The sequence below is a fragment of the Petromyzon marinus genome, chromosome 19 (assembly GCF_048934315.1).
Source record: "Petromyzon marinus isolate PM22_M1 ecotype Great Lakes invasive population chromosome 19, UKy_Petmar_22M1.pri1.0, whole genome shotgun sequence".
In the NCBI taxonomy this organism is placed as follows: domain Eukaryota; kingdom Metazoa; phylum Chordata; class Hyperoartia; order Petromyzontiformes; family Petromyzontidae; genus Petromyzon; species Petromyzon marinus.
The window spans coordinates 13,113,881-13,132,412 of NC_133685.1; the positions used below are offsets into that span (position 1 = coordinate 13,113,881).

Consider the following 18,532-nt stretch of genomic DNA (forward strand, 5'->3'; position numbering starts at 1 on the left):
AGAGAGCGAGACGAGAGCCTTGGAACTCCGTCGCCACAAAAACGCAACCGCCGCCGATCTCTCTGCGTGAAACCGCAGCCGGCCCTCGCTAATGAGCCCAAAGGGGGCGGGGGGAAGGGGGATGGCCGGGGGTGGGGGTCTCAAGGCGCCTGCGATTGTTCCGCAATTCAATGTGATTGCGATGTCAGCCCACGTGTGTTGGAACGAGTTCGCACGTGCGCGTGTGTGTGTGTGCGTGTGTTTGTGTGCGTGTGTTTGTGTGTGTGCGTGTGTTTGTGTGTGTGCGTGTGTTTGTGTGTGTGCGTGTGTTTGTGTGCGTGTGTGTTTGTGTGCGTGTGTGTTTGTGTGTGTGTGTGTTTGTGTTTGTGTGCGTGTGTGTTTGTGTGCGTGTGTGTGTGTGTTTGTGTGCGCGTGTGTTTGTGTGTGTGTTTGTGTGCGCGTGTGTTTGTGTGTGTGCGTGTTTGTGTGTGTGCGTGCGTGTTTGTGTGTGTGTGTTTGTGTGCGCGTGTGTTTGTGTGTGTGTTTGTGTGCGTGTGTGTTGTAAGCTCCGGAATATAAGACGCACTTTCCAGTAGCGGTGAGCGCGCTGCGCTACGAACCCGGAGACCCGAGTTCGATTCCCGCCCACCCGACGCCAGTGACGATTATCTGAATCGATTATGGGCCTCCCCTAGGTCGACTCAACCTCAAATGAGTACCTGGTGCGGTGTGTAGTAGACATCGCCACTGGGCAGACAAAGGCGATCGGGCGTGGTACTGGCCACCCACCCCCCTCGTGTGACGCGCCCGCCTTCATAGGTGCTGCTCACGAACAGCATCCGCTCCGACATTATGTTGAGGCTATACGGGGGTGGATGGGGGAAGCTTTGTCTTTGTAAACATCAGCGCTGGGGGAGACAGAGCGGCGGCAGCAGGGGGAGGAGGGGGTGGTTAAGAAATTGCGATTGTGGTGCCGTTTTGCGGCCAATTTCCTTCGTAAATAATCGCTCACGGCACTTGCGTGTTCACGTTCGCTGATGTTTTCTCGACACTCGCTAAGGGTGGCAGCCGCAGCCGCTGCGTGCGGCGTCTCGTGCATTGATCGGGGGTGGTGGGGGTGGGGTCGCTCTTTCATCTCAGCGTTTGCGCGATGTCTCTGTAATCTATTCCGCAAGGGAGCCAATTGCAAACCGCTTGGCTTAAAGCTGTACGCGTGTACAACAGCGCATGGGGGGTGGGGGGCGAGTAGCGTTTGGAAATTGCATCGCATTAACCGCTAACACCTAACGTCCTAACGCTAACGATCCATACGCGTGCGTCTGTGCGTGTGTAAATATATGTGGAGCTACGCGTTGGTTTTTTTTGGGGGCTTTTCAAGTGCGCATAATTAATACATGGCGCGCGCGGCATATATTCAGGCTATTAATATCAACTGAATACGTGTTGAGTATATTGTATGTGTGGTGTGTGTGGGGGGGGGGGGGGGGGGAATTGGTCTTTGTACGTATGTGGGGAGCGGTGGCGCAGTGGTTAGCGCGATGCGCTACGGATCCGCTGACCCGAGTTTGATACCCGCTCACGGGTATGATGATTACACTGAACCGGTCCTGAGCCTCCCGCTAGGACGACTCGGCCTCAAGTGAGTACCCGGTGCGGTGTATAAACATCGCCACTAGGGAGACAAAGGCGGCCGGGCGTAGTGCTGGCCTTCATAAGTGCTCGGTAACATCACTTGCCCCAACATCCTCTTAAGGCTATATGGGGAATCTCCGGCTTTGTTTTTTTTGTGTATGTTTACACATTGAGTCCTAAATTCCGAATGATTTAGTTACATTATCGTATTTACCGGATTTTTAAACGCCCCAAGGAAAGTAAGACGCACCCTCAAACGCCTCCTCGATTACAAGAGGCACCCACAGCATTTTGCGCGAGACGAGTCAAAGTGATTTCCTCCTGTTCAAGCGAACATTGGCACACCGGTGTTCATCTCCCGTTCACCAGCCTCGCACAGCCTATGGTGGAATGTCCACATTACTATGGCCCTGGGGGGGGGGGGGGCGAGTATAACCAGACGACAACGACCTGTTGACCGAACCTACGAAGTAGTACGTTATTTTATCGACCCCGGAGGAATGATGGGCTGACAACGGAGGTAGCCATGAACGTTTATTCACCGCGACAGAGGGGCTACGTTATGAATGAATCATGAATAACGCAGAATGGAAACTGTTGCCTATTTAAAATCCACCACGCATGACGAACGCAAATACGCAGAGAGGTTGACGTCATTCAGATATCAGCAGCAGCAGCAGGCAGTCATGGTGAATCCACTGCTGGATGAAGCCTCACCCCTAATGCCGCCGACACCACCACGTCTCACAATCCCCGCGGTGTGACATTCCACTCGGGCAGCAGAGGCAGCCAGACTCGCGAGCTTGATGATTTTAATTTGCTCCATCGCCTCTCGCGTGGTCGCTCGCTTCTCGGACGCGGCCCCTTTGCTCGGCTGCCGCTTCGTCACTGAATCAGAATGTCAGTTTCCTATTGGGAGAAATCCGATGAGCTGTGAAGCTTTGCTTTTTTTTTGTTCAAATATGTTTTTGTGCATATCGGGTTTTTTTCTTCTTCTTCTTCATCATCTTGACCGCCGATCACGAATCCATCTCTGCCAGGACGTGTGACGGACGGCTCCAAAAAATAAAAAATAAATCCCATTGCGCGGTTTTCCCTTCGCGGTTTTAGCACAAGTGAAGTCGCTAACCCTCACACGTGTGCTCCCCCAGTCCACGTGTTCCTCATCCTCCTCCTCCTCCTCCCGTCTCGCGACGCGACTCCAAGGAGGTTATTCCTCTCCGCGCTTCTCTGCTCAACCTCTTCTACGAGTGGGTTTTGCTTCGTTCGCAAACTTGAGCTCAATTGCTCACGGTTCACGCGCCTCCACCTTATGTCAAAGCAGGGCGTTACAGGTACGTGGTTTCCCACTCATTCACCCCATTTGTCTTCGTCGTCAATACCAATAGCACCGTGGCATATTTGATTTACATTGTCATGGGCTTCGTTTTAGCTATATCCCTCCAAGCGGATGATGATGATGGCACGGTGCCCCATTTCATAGGGTTATGCAATCAATTATAAAACATATATATAATTATTGATCTCATACTTTCTCTGTCTGCACGACACAACTGAACGGCTTTGCCAATGCCTCCACCGCAATTGTCCCGAGCAGCACCGGCAGCACGGACGGCGGCAGCGGGGGACGAGTGATGATTTCCCAAGATAATGGGATTTGTCTCAGATAATAACAACAACAACAACCAGCACCACCTCAGTGCGGGCAGAGAGAGAGAGCACGTCTTCGCGAAATTGTCCGTACAGTCCCCCAACTCACAAACGGCGGTTGTTGTTGTTGTTGCTTTCTACGATTACATAACCGGGCATTTGAAAAAAAGGGGGTTACGTAAAAACGAGACTAACAATCATGGTCAAGGCGCAGCCCTGCAATTGCTTGCTCGCGCTCACTGCTGGTGGAAGGGCCTCTACGAGGGGAGGAGGAGGGGGTGGCGGGAGGGCCTGTCGATCTCAGGAGAGGCTCAGGACAAGGTTCAAGACGTCAATCTTTTCAGCGTGGTGTCTATAAATGGATCGTTTTCAATGGTTAATCTTTTTAATTTATGTAGGCGCAGCCATGCAAGCTCTTGCTCACACCCACTGCTGGCAGACGAGAGGGAGATTAGAAAGCCCTCATCGCCATAGGGAGATGTTAACTACCTCGCCTGGTATACAGGAGGTCTTGGGGCCGACCCCGACCTTGACGCCTGCTGCTGTATATTTGAAGTTTTCACGTCTCTCTCGCCGTGGTCGAGTGGATTTTTCTCCGGGTCCTCCGCTTCTCCCCTCCACATTTAGAATCAGCATCGCGCGTTCACAGTATTTGGCTGCTGTAAATTCCCACACGATATGCCAAGTCGTCGAGCTATCACTTGTGGCCAAATTGTTTCTGAAAAAGAGCGACATAGCTCAGTGGGCCTTACCTGGTCAAATATAAATCGTTCGTTTAATTAGATGGCTGGATATCAGTCAACAAATCATCAGCAGCAGCATCAGCGGCAAGTGAATCCATGACGGAGCTGAGGATTTCTTCGAATCTTAATTTAGACTTGAGGAATCCGATGAGCTATGAAGCGTTGGGCGGCATCAGCCACCCGCAAAGGATGTCAAGCGCTCAGCGCGAACCGCGCAGAAATGATGAATGAATGAACCAAGCGAACGAGTAAATTGATGCGGGTGGAGGTGAAAGGTCAGCGAAATGTAATATGTCCTCGTGAATGGTGAGAGCCGTGCATGTAATAAACAGATCCCCTAACGTAGTGGGATAAAATAAACACGCGGACTTTACGCCTCCTCTCCCATATTTGCCTCTCTCTCAACATCAAAACAACAAACTAATGCAGGTATATTTTGATTTAAAGCTTTCGTGACTGCAGTAATTCATATTCTTAGCTCTATCGGTAAAGTCACGTTCAAGGGAAACAATAAATATATTTTATTATTATAAATATATTTTATTATTTTATTGTTTCCCTTGAACGTGACTTTACCGAAAGAGCTAAGAATACAATGCAGGTATAGTTTACACATCCCTTCAGCCGCACGGCCTTCTGGGAGATTTGTTTGTTTGCTTAGCTACTACCCAAGCAGCATTTGGTTTAATTCGAGCAAAAAATATATATAATAAAATCTGTACCGGTGTCTCATCAGCAGGGTCTGGCTTTGCTGGGGAAAGATCCGGGGCGCCTTCGGTCAGGGCAATTTGGTGGCAAGGCAATTTACGCCTTCGCCGTTTATTTAATCATTCACACCAGCGCTTGCGGACGGAATTAAGCGCCTTGCACGTTCACGGCGAGCTGATGCGACTGGGTGTTTGTAACAAGTTAATTGCCCCAACGCGGCTCGTAACGCTCCCATTGGGGCGCTATCAATTCACAGGTCGCACCTTTGCGTGGTGAGCGGTGGCGCAGTGGTGAGCGCATCATCGAAGCCCCGCGTCCCCGTCTGTGTTCGATTCCGGCTCGCGGCGGCGAATGGAAATTACCTCGATTCGTGGCTGCTGCTGCTGAACAGATGCTGCTCCGAAATTATCAAATGAATTGAACAAAACAACAAACGTTGATTCAATGAATCGTGAGCTTGGCGATAGGTAGCGCTGCGGTTAGCGCACTGCGCTCTGAAACCCAACCCTATGCCAACCGGAAACCTGAGTTGGATTTCGTGGCCAGGGTAAGCATCAGTGGCGCGTGATCTCTGAACCGGTCTCGCCTCGCCACCTCCACCAACCTGCACCGACCAGCGTGGTGAAGTATATTAAACACCACCCAACCCCCACTCCACTTTGACTGGCGTGGTGTTGGGGGAAGCCTTCATCTAGCAGTGGAGGATTGGCAGTGCGCTGTACATTACAGATGCAAAAAATACATTACGTCTCTTTGTCAATCCACTTGCAGGAGACCAATGGCCGTTCTTCATACCACGTGTCATAGGCGACGTTTCGGGCAATGAATCAGAATCAGAATCAGAAAAGGGTTTTATTCGCCATGTAAGTTCACACCGACACGGAATTTACTTTGGCAGGATGGTGCATACATTCAACATATAGGAATCTAAAATCTTAAATAAGTTTTAAACAAGTCTTACTATAATAAGGGTTAAAAGTCTAACACTAAGGGGCTGAAGTATATAAAATTAAATAAATATCGAATATAAAATAGCTTTAAGATATAATTTAAAAATACAAATGTGGCCCTCCATCATAGCACCACGTGCAACGAAGAAGGACCATTGCCCGAAACGTCGTCCATTTTATATACATATTTATTTCAGGACCCACACACATTGTGATACACAAATGCGTTGAGGATTTTTTTTTTATCACAGTACCACCACGCACATTGCATAAAATGAAAGTCTCGTACAGAGTATACGTGACATATATATGCTTGACGTAATGAATGCATGAACAATTGGACGATACATGATGCCAATGTGTGCAGATGAGTCCGCGTGTGCGCCGAAGCTCACGCCGCACGCGGGCCATGCACGTGGGCGAATCGCTGCCGCGTGGCAGCCGAGTGAGCGATGTGGCCACACGGAGAATAGACACGAGAAGGGAGAGGCAGGGGAGGGAGAGTGATGGACAGGGAAAGAGTGAGAGACAGACAGGGGAGAGAGCGAGAGCGAGACACGGTGGCATCGATACACGGGAAGGGGAGAGAGGAGGGGAGGGAGAGTGATGGACAGCGAGAGAGAGAGAGACAGAAGTAAAGCGAGATATGGAGACAAAGATACACGGGGAGGGCAGGGGAGTGAGAGTGATGGACAGGGAGATAAAGACACACACACATACACAGGGGGAGAGAGACACGGAGACAAAGATTAGCCTGACAGACTGCTAGCGATCACCTATGAAGGCCCCCAGCACGTGCGGCCACAACAACAACAAAAACGCCCGTCCGAATGTCTCCCCAGAGCTGATGTTTCAAGATGTCGCAGATTAAGGCCGAGGCAGGGGTGGGTGGCCCGGCACCGGCTCTGATAACCGCTGCTGACGTTCACTGTGTCCGGGGAATCGACAGCACGACGCCGCGTTCCGAGAGTCATTGCGCTGATCACTGCGCCACCGCTCCAACAAAAACTAAAACAAAGCTCCCACCCACCCGTATGGACTGAACAATTTGTTGGGTGTCAAGGGCTGTTAGCGAGCTCTGATGAAAGCCGGAACGGCACGCGAGGGGGCAGTTGGGTGGGTGGCCGGCACCATGCCCGGCCGCCTTTGCCTCCCGCAGTGATGATTGTTAACACATCGCACCGGGTACTCATTTGAGGCCGGGTCGACCTAGGGGAAGCCCAGCACCGGTTCAGATAATCGTCACCGGGTGTTGGCCGTGAGCGGGACTCGAACTTCTGGTCGCCGGGTTCCAAGCGCCGCAGCGCGCTAACCACTGCGCCACCGCTCCTCCACGCTCGTACACACGCAACGCTCTCTCTCTCTCTCCCACTTCTAGGAACTCCCCCCCCTCTCTCTCTCTTCCGCCCTCCCCGCCTCTCTCTCCCCCTTTCTCTCCCACACACAACTATCTCCCCCTATCTCTCTCCCCCCTCTCTCTCTCCCCGCTCTCTCCCCGCTCTCCCTCTCTCCCCCTCTCCTCCCTCTCTCTCTCTCCCCCTCTCTCCCCCTATCTCTCTCCCCCCTGTCTCTCTCCCCCTATCTCTCTCCCCCCTCTCTATCTCCCCGCTCTCTCTCTCTCTACCCCTCTCCTCCCTCTCTCTCCCCCCCTCTCTCCCCCTATCTCCCTCCCCCTGTCTCTCTCCCCCTATCTCTCTCCCCGCTCTCTCTCCCCCTATCTCTCTCCCCCTCTTCTCCCTCTCTCTCCCACACACAGCTCTCCCCCCTTTCTCCCCCCCCCCCTCTCTCTCTCTTCCGTGCGCGCTCTCTCCCACACATCTCTCTCTCGCTCTTATTCTTCTAACACACGTCTCCATTATTTATTTATTTCGTGCCACAAGGTCGCGTGTTGGATCGCAGCTAAGCGAGCGCGAATGTGATTACGTTACAGCGTTCGTCTTGTGCACGCGCGCGTGTATATATATACGTAGTTGTGTGTACACGCACACGTGCACGCGCATACGTACGCACGCGTGCGTCATCGTATCTTTCATATCTCTCTCTCTTGCTGTGTGTGTGTGCACGCGGGACGCGGTAAATAGAATAATAATAAGAGCAATGCTGCAGCTGCAAGCCGTGTATGCGCGGTTTGTGGAAGAGATCCTCCTCAAGGATGAAACATCAACCGTAGGTAGCGTTGAAAGTGTGTCTCCCTCCCCTGCTGTTCCAATGCTTCGACGTGAGATTCCAGTCACGCAGGTCGGGCGGTAGGCTGACTTGGCTGGCTAACTGGCTGGATAACTAACTAGCTGGATAAATAACTAGCTGGCTAACCAACTGGCTGGGTGGCTGGCGAATTGGCTGACTGGCTGGCGAACTGGCTGGTAAACTACTTGACTGGCTGGCGAATTTCGCCGCTAAACGAATGTGCTGGTTGGTTCGCTGGCTGGCGAAGCAGCCGGCGAACTGATAGTCGAGTTGACTCGCCAATTGGCTGGCTGGCCAAACAGGCTGGCTCGACGTTGTTGAAGAATTTTTGGAAGGTCACCTGCTTCGACTCTCAATAGGGGATGTCAACTGCTTCGACTCTCAATAGGGGATGTCACCTGCTTCGACTCTCAATAGGGGATGTCACCTGCTTCGACTCTCAATAGGGGATGTCAACTGCTTCGACTCTCAATAGGGGATGTCAACTGCTTCGACTCTCAATAGGGGATGTCAACTGCTTCGACTCTCAATAGGGGATGTCACCTGCTTCGACTCTCAATAGGTGATGTCACCTGCTTCGACTCTCAATAGGGGATGTCAACTGCTTCGACTCTCAATAGGGGATGTCACCTGCTTCGACTCTCAATAGGGGATGTCACCTGCTTCGACTCTCAATAGGGGATGTCACCTGCTTCGACTCTCAATAGGAGATGTCACCTGCTTCGACTCTCAATAGGGGATGTCACCTGCTTCGACTCTCAATAGGGGATGTCAACTGCTTCGACTCTCAATAGGGGATGTCACCTGCTTCGACTCTCAATAGGGGATGTCACCTGCTTCGACTCTCAATAGGGGATGTCACCTGCTTCGACTCTCAATAGGGGATGTCAACTGCTTCGACTCTCAATAGGGGATGTCACCTGCTTCGACTCTCAATAGGGGATGTCACCTGCTTCGACTCTCAATAGGGGATGTCACCTGCTTCGACTCTCAATAGGGGATGTCAACTGCTTCGACTCTCAATAGGGGATGTCAACTGCTACCGCTTGTGGCGGGTGTCAACAGCGAGTGCCCGCTTCTCTATGGCACTTGCGAAGAACGCCGAGTGGATATTCAGATCGCCGAGAGAGTATAAAACCACCACCCCACCTCTTCCTCCTCCTCCTTGGAAAGCCGAGCTGCGTTTCGCGCGCGGCCCGGTTCCAGCTCGCCTGATGTGGTAAGTCGAGGAACCTCGGCACGGCTCAGCCGGGACCGGAGTGCGTCTCGGGACCCTCCTGGCACGCGGTCGTGTGAACGCGGCGAACGAGTTGTTCGATTTAATTGGCCTAAAAGTTCGAAGTGGTTCTAATCGAGATAAGTGGTGAACGCGGCGGTGGGCGGTGGGGGGGGGGGGGGTGCTGGTGGGGACCAAATGGATGGCAACTGGACCTGGGGTGTCGATGACTCCAACGACACGCGGCCACTCGCCGAGCCGCGGCGGCGTTACTCAGTGTTCACCATCCTGACGCTCACGCTGCTGGCCATGCTCATCGCGGCGACGTTCGTGTGGAACTGCCTCGTGATCGTCACAATCATGCGCGTGAAGACCTTCCACCGCGTGCCGCACAACCTCGTGGCGTCGCTCGCCGTGTCCGACCTCCTCGTCGCCGCCCTCGTCATGCCCCTGGGCCTCGTCAAGGAGCTCCAGGGCAGGCGCTGGATGCTGGGGCCGCTCCTCTGCTACGTGTGGGTGTCGTGCGACGTCCTCTGCTGCACGGCGAGCATCTGGAACGTGACGGCCATCGCCCTCGACAGGTACTGGTCCATCAGCCGCCACCTGCAGTACACGCTCAAGGGCAGGCGACGCGCCTCGACGCTCATGATATCCACAGCGTGGCTTCTGTCGGCGATCATCTCGCTGTCGCCCCTCTTCGGCTGGGGCAATGACTACTACTCGCCCGAGCTGCTCGAGTGCCACGTGAGCCACCAGCCCTCGTACGCCGTCTTCTCGACGGTGGGAGCCTTCTACTTGCCCCTCTGCGTGGTGCTCTTCGTCTACTGGAAGATCTACAAGGCGGCGCGGCTGGGCGTGGGCAAGCGGCAGCAACGCAACGCCGTAACGCCGATGCTTCCCCAGCAGGAGGAGGTGATAATGGTGAGAGGATGCACCACCACCACCACCCTCGCATTGTGTCGCCTCTGCCGCGAGAGAAGGATGAAATGTCAACTGAGCCGGTTTGTTCTCAACCTCGTTTTGCCTACCCCCCCCCCACCTTTTTTGTTGAATTGTGTTTCAATCGAGTTTACGCAGCGGCTCCATCCTTCCGTGATCCACCAGCCCCCCTCCCCGCCCCCCGTGGTTCTACACGCACACCCCGTCTCAGGTTAGGGATCTCACCCACAAACATGATCCTGGGAACGTAGCGACCGTCCGGAGCCAGGTTCTGATCGTTGGGCTCGGCCTGTAGAGACATTGGAATGAAATGTTGAAACGAGATGAAGGGTGCAGCCCTGCAATTGTCCGCTCACGACGCTGCTGGCGGAATGGCCCCTCCCTCTAGAGGGAGCTCCACAACAGTGGGGCTCATCATTGTTTTGGCTGCTGTACCCCCTTTGCGAGTATACCCCCCCCCCCCCCGTTGCCTGACCCCAACATGCTTCTGAGAAATAAACGTATGAATAATTTACATCAATATTTTAACCATGTGTTAATTTTGATGAGCTAGTTAGTAACCGCAAGCGAAATTTTAATAAAAAAAACATGCAACGAAATCTCCGCATGCGTGACGCAATGTGTTCTCGCTCGCTGGTCTTGGAAACCGATTTGTTGACCATCAACGAGTTTAAAAAAGTCGATCATACCGTTCTAGGCTACCATGTGGATTCGAAACGTATCGTAGGCATTTCACATTGACAATATTTCACCACACTGGTCAGTTGGTTAAGACGGGTCGCGGGGAGCATAGAAGTACAGAGCAATAATTTATGTGGATGCACCGCCCCTCAACTGCCCACGCCGTATCGCCGCACGCGGCAAACCTACAGCACCTGTTATGCATGCCGGTTCGGCCCGAGCCAAATCGCAGTCCACGCTTCACCACGACTGATGATGAGTGAATAAAAGCACCGGGCTGGTCAACGGACTATAGCGTTGGCGGATGCTTCACCGCTGTCCTAACTCATCAGCAAGCCGCGGGACCTCGTGCACACGGAGTCCAGTAGTCGGGTGCGCGATGTGGCGACGCTTGCCTATCACCCAATAACCCGGGGACGTGAGCGCCCGACATCTGGCCAGAACCTGCGAAGATAATCGGAGCTCGGCCTGGATCGTGCGTGGACGCACGGACATCCTTGCAGGCTTTAACACTGCGGTGCTCAGCAGTGCCAGGATGAAGCTCGTGCGGGGCCTGTAGCATGATGTCATAAAGGGGCCCTAAAAAAAAAACGAAAATATTCAAACACAAATTTTATACTTGCATAGTAAAGTAATTGGATTTTTTCATTCGCTATACAGCCAGGCAATACGACAAATCACTAACTTTAAACATCCAGTCGCTCATTAAAGTTGAAGGCGGTATAGTACTATAGTAATAGAGCAAGTGCAGAATAACTGAACCGGAATTGACAGCTTGAAATCATTTAGTGCGGGGACCGTAGCATATGTCGCTACTTTTGCTACGAGGATCATCCGGCACTGGTGCTCAGTCTAAGATAAAGATTCTCCGTGTGTAGCCTTACAGTGGGGAAAAAAGTATTTGATCCCCTGCTGATTTTGTACGTTTGCCCACTGACAAAGAAATGATCAGTCTATAATTTTAATGGTAGGTTTATTTGAACAGTGAGAGACAGAACAACAACAAAAAAATCCAGAAAAACGCATGTCAAAAATTGTATAAATTGATTTGCATTTTAACGAGGGAAATAAGTATTTGACCCCCTCTCAATCAGAAAGATTTCTGACTCCCAGGTGTCTTTTATACAGGTAACGAGCTGAGATTAGGAGCACACTCTTAAAGGGAGTGCTCCTAATCTCAGCGTGTCACCTGTATAAAAGACACCTGTCCACATAAGCAATCAATCAGATTCCAAACTCTTCACCATGGCCAAGACCAAAGAGCTCTCCAAGGGTGTCAGGGACAAGATTGTAGACCTACACAAGGCTGGAATGGACTACAAGACCATTGCCAAGCAGCTTGGTGAGAAGGTGACAACAGTTGGTGCGATTATTCGCAAATGGAAGAAACACAAACGAACTGTCAATCTCCCTCGGCCTGGGGCTCCATGCAAGATCTCACCTAGTGGAGTTGCAATGATCATGAGAACGGTGAGGAATCAGCCCAGAACTACACGGGAGGATCTTGTCAATGATCTCAAGGCAGCTGGGACCATAGTCACCAAGAAAACAATTGGTAACACACTACGCCGAGAAGGACTGAAATCCTGCAGCTCCCGCAAGGTCCCCCTGCTCAAGAAAGCACATATACATGCCCGTCTGAAGTTTGCCAATGAACATCTGAATGATTCAGAGGACAACTGGGTGAAAGTGTTGTGGTCAGATGAGACCAAAATGGAGCTCTTTGGCATCAACTAAACTCGCCGTGTTTGGAGGAGGAGGAATGCTGCCTATGACCCCAAGAACACCATCCCCACCGTCAAACATGGAGGTGGAAACATTATGCTTTGGGGGTGTTTTCTGATAAGGGGACAGGACAACTTCCCCGCATCAAAGGGACGATGGACGGAGCCATGTACCGTCAAATCTTGGGTGAGAGCCTCCTTCCCTCAGCCAAGGCATTGAAAATGGGTCGTGGATGGGCATTCCAGCATGACAATGACCCAAAACACACGGCCAAGGCAACCAAGGAGTGGCTCAAGAAGAAGCACATTAAGGTCCTGGAGTGGCCTAGCCAGTCTCCATAACTTAATCCCATAGAAAATCTGTGGAGGGAGCTGAAGGTTCGAGTTCCCAAATGTTAGCCTCGAAACCTTAATGACTTGGAGAAGATCTGCAAAGAGGAGTGGGACAAAATCCCTCCTGAGATGTGTGCAAACCAAGTGGCCAACTACAAGAAACGTCTGACCTCTGTGATTGCCAACAAGGGATTTGCCACCAAGTACTAAGTCATGTTTTGCAGAGGGGTCAAATACTTATTTCCCTCATTAAAATGCCAATCAATTTATAACATTTTTGACACGCGTTTTTCTGGATTGTTTTGTTGTTATTCTGTCTCTCACTGTTCAAATAAACCTACCATTAAAATTATAGACTGATCATTTCTTTGTCAGTGTGCAAACGTACAAAATCAGCAGGGGATCAAATACTTGTTTCCCTCACTGTAAGAGGCTTTGTTTGGGGGGGAGTGCTGTCGACGAACGGGAACCCATGAATGCCGGCACGGCACACGAGAGGGGTTGGTGGCCAACGCTACGTGCCGGCCGCCTTTGTCTCCCCAGTGGCGACGTTTGCACACCGCACCAGGTATGCATTTTAGGCTGAGTCGACCTAGGGGGAGGCACCCAGGACCGGTTAAGATAATTGTCTGTCACCGGTGTTGGCCGTGAGCGCGAATCGAACTCGGTTCGCCGGGTTTGTCGAGCAGCGTCCTAACCGCTGCGCCACCGCTCCCCACTGCGGGGCTGAGTGGTGGACGCCACACGGCACATTGCTGTACTGTCCTTCTATGCTCCCACGACGTCTATAGCGAAATACAGTGAAGCTCTCCATGAGTCACGGGACGGAGCGAGGACTTCATCCAGCAGCGGATTAATGTTGGGGATCATTAACATTCCCACGCAACGTGGTCGTATGGCGTACCGGATTATCACTATGAAATACTGCATAAGAAGCTCCGCCAAAGTATAGGCGCGCCGACGGCTAAACGTGCTCCCTCTATCGATAAAATTAAACGTATCTGGTGTCACAAACGTACCTGAGTATATAAAACGTACACCCCCCCCCCCCCCCCCCAAACGTTTTGGTAATAAACCAAAAATAGAAGGTGGAGAATCCGGTAAATATGCTCTCGTAAGAAATTCAACGAGAGAGCGAGACGCGAAAGTGCAAAGAACAAACACATTCAATAGGGCAACTATCTAATTTCGCAGGCTAAAGGATGCGTCGTGGGTGTTAAGCGGAGTTTGTTTCTCGGGGGGGGGGGGTGGTTGTGTTCTGGCCGTAATGAAATCTTGAAGAGTCACTCAAGTGGGAAATGCAGAGTTGAGCGCGTGGATTTTATGCCATCCTTAAGACACTGGTTTCAGCATGGGTAGGTCCATCAGCACAAGTGCGGAAAAAAAAGACGTGTCCTGTTTGTTAAGAATGTCATCTCTCGCGCACAAAACACAGACAGCCTTTAACAGACTGTTGGGGCAAGTGCTGTTCGCGAGCACCTACAATGACCGGCACGGCTCACGAGGGGGTGGGTGGCCGGCACCACGCCCGGCCGCCTTTGTCTCCCCAGTGGCGACGTTTACACACCGCACCAGGTTACTCATTTGAGGCTGAGTCGACCTAGGGGAGGAGGCCCAGGAACCGTTCCAGATCAATCTTCACCGGTGTTGGTCGCGAGCTGGAATCCGAGCTCGGGACCGCCGGGTTTCGTAGTGCCGCGCGCTAACCACTGCGCCACCGCTCCCCACGACATACGCGCGTGCACACGCACGCACGCGCGCGCGTGGAGGGGTCGGTTGTTTGCTAGAGGGCAGTGCGCGCTTCGTGGATTCCACGAGCGCACGCCACATACATCACCAGCCGTCGCTACCACCGCTTCAGGTGGCAATGCTGTTGCCCGAAACGGTTCCTATCCCTCTCCCTGTCGACGCGGGCAACAGCAGTGAATTTATAACACCATTCCCACAAGATCAGGAGCAGTAAAGTGTTGTTATTAATGATTGTTTTAATTTATGTCAAGGGAAAGTAGAAGGTGCGTATTATTCTTGCGTGATGAGAACGTCTTCTTAATTATGACCTTTAAAATAATGGGAATTATTTTTTGCGATTGACGATTTTTCGATTTTACGTACCGTTTTTCAGGGACTAAATCCTAATCGTAAATTGAGGAATGCCTGTATTAAGGTTTTTTTTCTGGGTTAAATATTAATAGAAAAATATATAAGTTGTTCAGTTTAACACGTAGGCACTCGCGACTAATATCATCCATGATACAGGGTTTTGGGGTTAAATCGCGTAAACATAAATGTGTCGTTAAACCCGCCACCACCCGACACAGCCAATTAGTCACGTTACACACGTAGAAACTAAACTTGACAATCAGTTGCTACTTCAGCAAACCGGCGTGTTTTCGAGTAAAACCCACGACATTTACAATTCGAGGACGAGGTTCTGCTCGTGATTACAACCAGCTTCATCAGGCGATTAGCCCGGATTGTGAAGAAGTCTTCCCGTTGTTGCGATAACCGCTTGAAACGAGTGTGGTTACGCTTGAGTAAGTAATTCACTCTCATTAAGTAAGCTTATTCACTCTTAATTGGCAGTATATACAAATCGCCGTTGACTAAAGTTGAATCCGCCTCGAGGCGGTACCAGCTTCTGATGTGGCCCCATGGACTGTTATCGATTATACACCTGACGTGCACTTGGGTTGCATGCAACTTGGGTTGCATACAACTGGTGGCATGCAACTGGTGGCATGCAACTTGCCCCCTTGATAAAAAGTCAAGTCAATGAAGCGACCGGCGTAGCAGCCTTCAACAGTAGGCGGGGCCGGGGTCAGAGGTCGAGCAGAATGCGCGAGAGAGACGCAAGCTGATATCAGACATTTTCTCATCCTGCCGAGCCTCGAACATTTGTTGACATTTGTTGACCGATGTTTATTTAGAATTGCCCGTGTGGTGGCCTTCAACACTCAGTGCGTGCGTGTGTGTGGGGGGGAGCGGTGGCGCAGCGGTTAGCACGCTGCGCTACGAACCCGGCGAAAACCGAGTTCGATTCTCGCGTCACGACCAACACCGGTGACGATTATCTGGATCGGTGCTGGGCCTCTCCTAGGTCGACTCAGCCTAAAATACTCTCCAACACACCGGCGTGCTGAAGTAGCAGTAACAAAACAAAGTTGAACGCGTAGGCTTTCCCGTAACGAATTGTGTGTACAGCACACACACCGGTGTGTGTACTAGTAAATAATTGGCACGTTTTAGTTTACTAATTGGCTGTGTCGGGTGGTGGCGGGTTTAACGACACATTTATTACGCATCGAGGAGCAAGTCGCCCCTCCCCCCATCCCCCGCTGTGAGTCGGCGTTGTTCGCAGGCAACTCGAGTTTGACGCCACTGCCGCCTTCATTCTCGAACACCGCCCATCATCATCATCATCATCGTTTCTTCTAGCGGCGGTGTCGTCCACCTCTCCGCTTACTCTCCTGAGCAGCCGTCAACCAGCAGTGGATAGATCGGGGCACAGCATCATTGTGATTTTGACGTTTTGTTTTAATGTGTCTGTAGCCTCTCTCTCCCTCTCCTTCCACTTTCCTCTCTCTATCTCTCTGTATCGCTCTTCCACCCTTTCTTTCCCACTCTCTTTCTCCCGCCGTCTCTCTCTCTCTCTCTGCCTATCTCTCCATCTCCCACCCCCCTCTCTCCCTCCCTCCCTCCCTATCTCTGTCTACATATATCGCTCCCTATTTTTCTCCATGTGTCTCTCCATCCCCCCGCCTCTCTGTCTCTTTCTCTCTTCCCCCCTCTCTATCTCCCTGCCTCTATCTCTCCCCTTATCTCTCTATCTCCCTGCCTCTATCTCCCTGCCTCTATCTCTCCCCCTCTCTATCTCCCTGCCTCTATCTCTCCCCCTCTCTCTCTCCCTGCCTCTATCTCTCCCCTTATCTCTCTATCTCCCTGCCTCTATCTCCCTGCCTCTATCTCTCCCCCTCTCTATCTCCCTGCCTCTATCTCTCCCCCTCTCTATCTCCCTGCCTCTATCTCCCTCCCCGTCTCTCCCCGTCGATCTCTCTCCCCCTTCCGCGTCTCTCTCACACCATCTCTCTCCACCCCCCCGCGTCTCTCTCCCCCGGCCCCCCACTCTCCACCCCCCCGCTCCCCACGAGGAGGCCAAGCAGTCGTCGTCGCACGAGGCCCGAGTGGCGTTCGCGGCCCGCCACGCCGCGGTCTCCTTCCAGGCCGCCGAGGGCGACACGTGGCGAGAGCACAAAGAGAAGCGAGCCGCACTGATGGTCGGCATCCTCATCGGAGTGTTCGCCCTCTGCTGGATTCCCTTCTTCCTGAGCGAGCTCGCAGCGCCGCTCTGCCTCTGCGCCCCTCCTCCGCTGTGGCAGAGCGTCTTCCTGTGGCTCGGCTACTCCAACTCGTTCTTCAACCCGCTCATCTACACGGCCTTCAACAAGAACTACAACAATGCGCTCAGGAATCTCGTGCCGTGCGCGCAGCGCTGATGCGCGCACGGTGGGGGGGAGGAGAGGGAGGAGCAGAAGGTGGAGGAGAGGGTGGAGGAGAGGATGGAGTAGGAGAAAGAGGATGAGGAGGAGATGGAGGAGGAGAGGGTGGAGTAGGAGAAAGAGGATGAGGAGAGGGTGGAGGAGATGGAGGAGGAGATGGAGGAGAGGGTGGAGTAGGAGAGGGTGGAGTAGGAGAAAGAGGATGAGGAGATGGAGGAGGAGAGGGTGGAGTAGGAGAAAGAGGATGAGGAGAGGGTGGAGGAGATGTAGGAGGAGGTGGAGGAGATGGAGGAGGAGAGGGTGGAGTAGGAGACGGTGGAGTAGGAGAAAGAGGATGAGGAGAGAGTGGAGTAGGAGTGAGAGGAAGAGAAAAAGGAGGGGAGGGAGGAGTGGGAGGAGGAGGTGGATGACGATATAGAGGAGGAATGGGAGGAGGAGTGAGAGGACTCGGAACCCAGTAAACAGAACTTTGGAACAACGTTCGGCCAACGTTGGTGCGACGGTTTCAACCGCATGCCGACGTTGGCCCAACGTTGCATCCTTACCGGGAAGAGGAGGACAATGAGGATCACAAAGATGAGGAGGTGTGGAGGAGGAGATGGTGGGTCGATGTATTATTCATCACAATGAGACGTTTCTGTTCAGTCCGTCTGTTCAGGAATGGATTCTTCTGTGCTGCTGTTGTTGATGTTGGTGGGAGCAGGAGCAGCATGATGAGTAATCATCGTCAGCAGCAGCATCGACAACCCCATAATCAATACCATCTGCACCACCATTATCAATGGCATCGTGAGGAGTAGTATCATCAGCATCATCATCAACAGCAGCAGCATCATCATCAACAGTAGCAGCAGCAGGAGCAACCATATTTATATTCAACTGCAGGAGTAAGTTTAGCATCGTCATCAGCAGCAGCATCAACATCCAGATCGTCATCATCAGCAGCAGCATCATAACGGCAATTTTCATAAGCAGCAGCAGCAGCAGCGGTTGTACTGTATCATCATCATCACGAGCAGCAGCAACGGTAGTAGTATTAGCAGCAGCCATTGTCTATCAACTGCTGGATGGATCCCACCCCGTTCTGCTGTATATACTGATAGTCCACGTGTGTGTGTGCTTGCCATTGTTCTGGCCAATATTAATGCCTTGCCACGCAACGATCCGCGTAACTTTGCATTTTATCTAAAGAATCGTGATCATGATGATGAACAAAGCAACAATAACAATAAACATCCATTATGCTGAATTCTGCGGTGTGACTGCGTAACTCTCCCACCACCACCTCACGAGA

General features: G+C 52.1%; 1 protein-coding gene across 2 annotated transcripts; it reads left to right on the forward strand.

Moving 5' to 3' along the window:
* The first annotated feature begins 7,425 nt into the window (after window positions 1-7,425).
* LOC116943816 (5-hydroxytryptamine receptor 5A-like) lies at window positions 7,426-18,487 on the forward strand. 2 transcript variants are annotated; one of them, XM_032957043.2, is made up of 2 exons: window positions 7,426-9,986; window positions 16,891-18,487. In XM_032957043.2, exons 1-2 carry the CDS (start codon window positions 9,264-9,266, stop codon window positions 17,233-17,235), a joined length of 1,068 nt encoding a protein of 355 aa, XP_032812934.1. In that variant the 5' UTR covers window positions 7,426-9,263; the 3' UTR covers window positions 17,236-18,487. The 2 variants fall into 2 exon arrangements, with proteins under 2 accessions (XP_032812934.1, XP_032812935.1); XM_032957044.2 differs by having other exon boundaries at window positions 7,427-9,986; window positions 16,894-18,487.
* The last annotated feature ends 45 nt before the right edge of the window (window positions 18,488-18,532 follow it).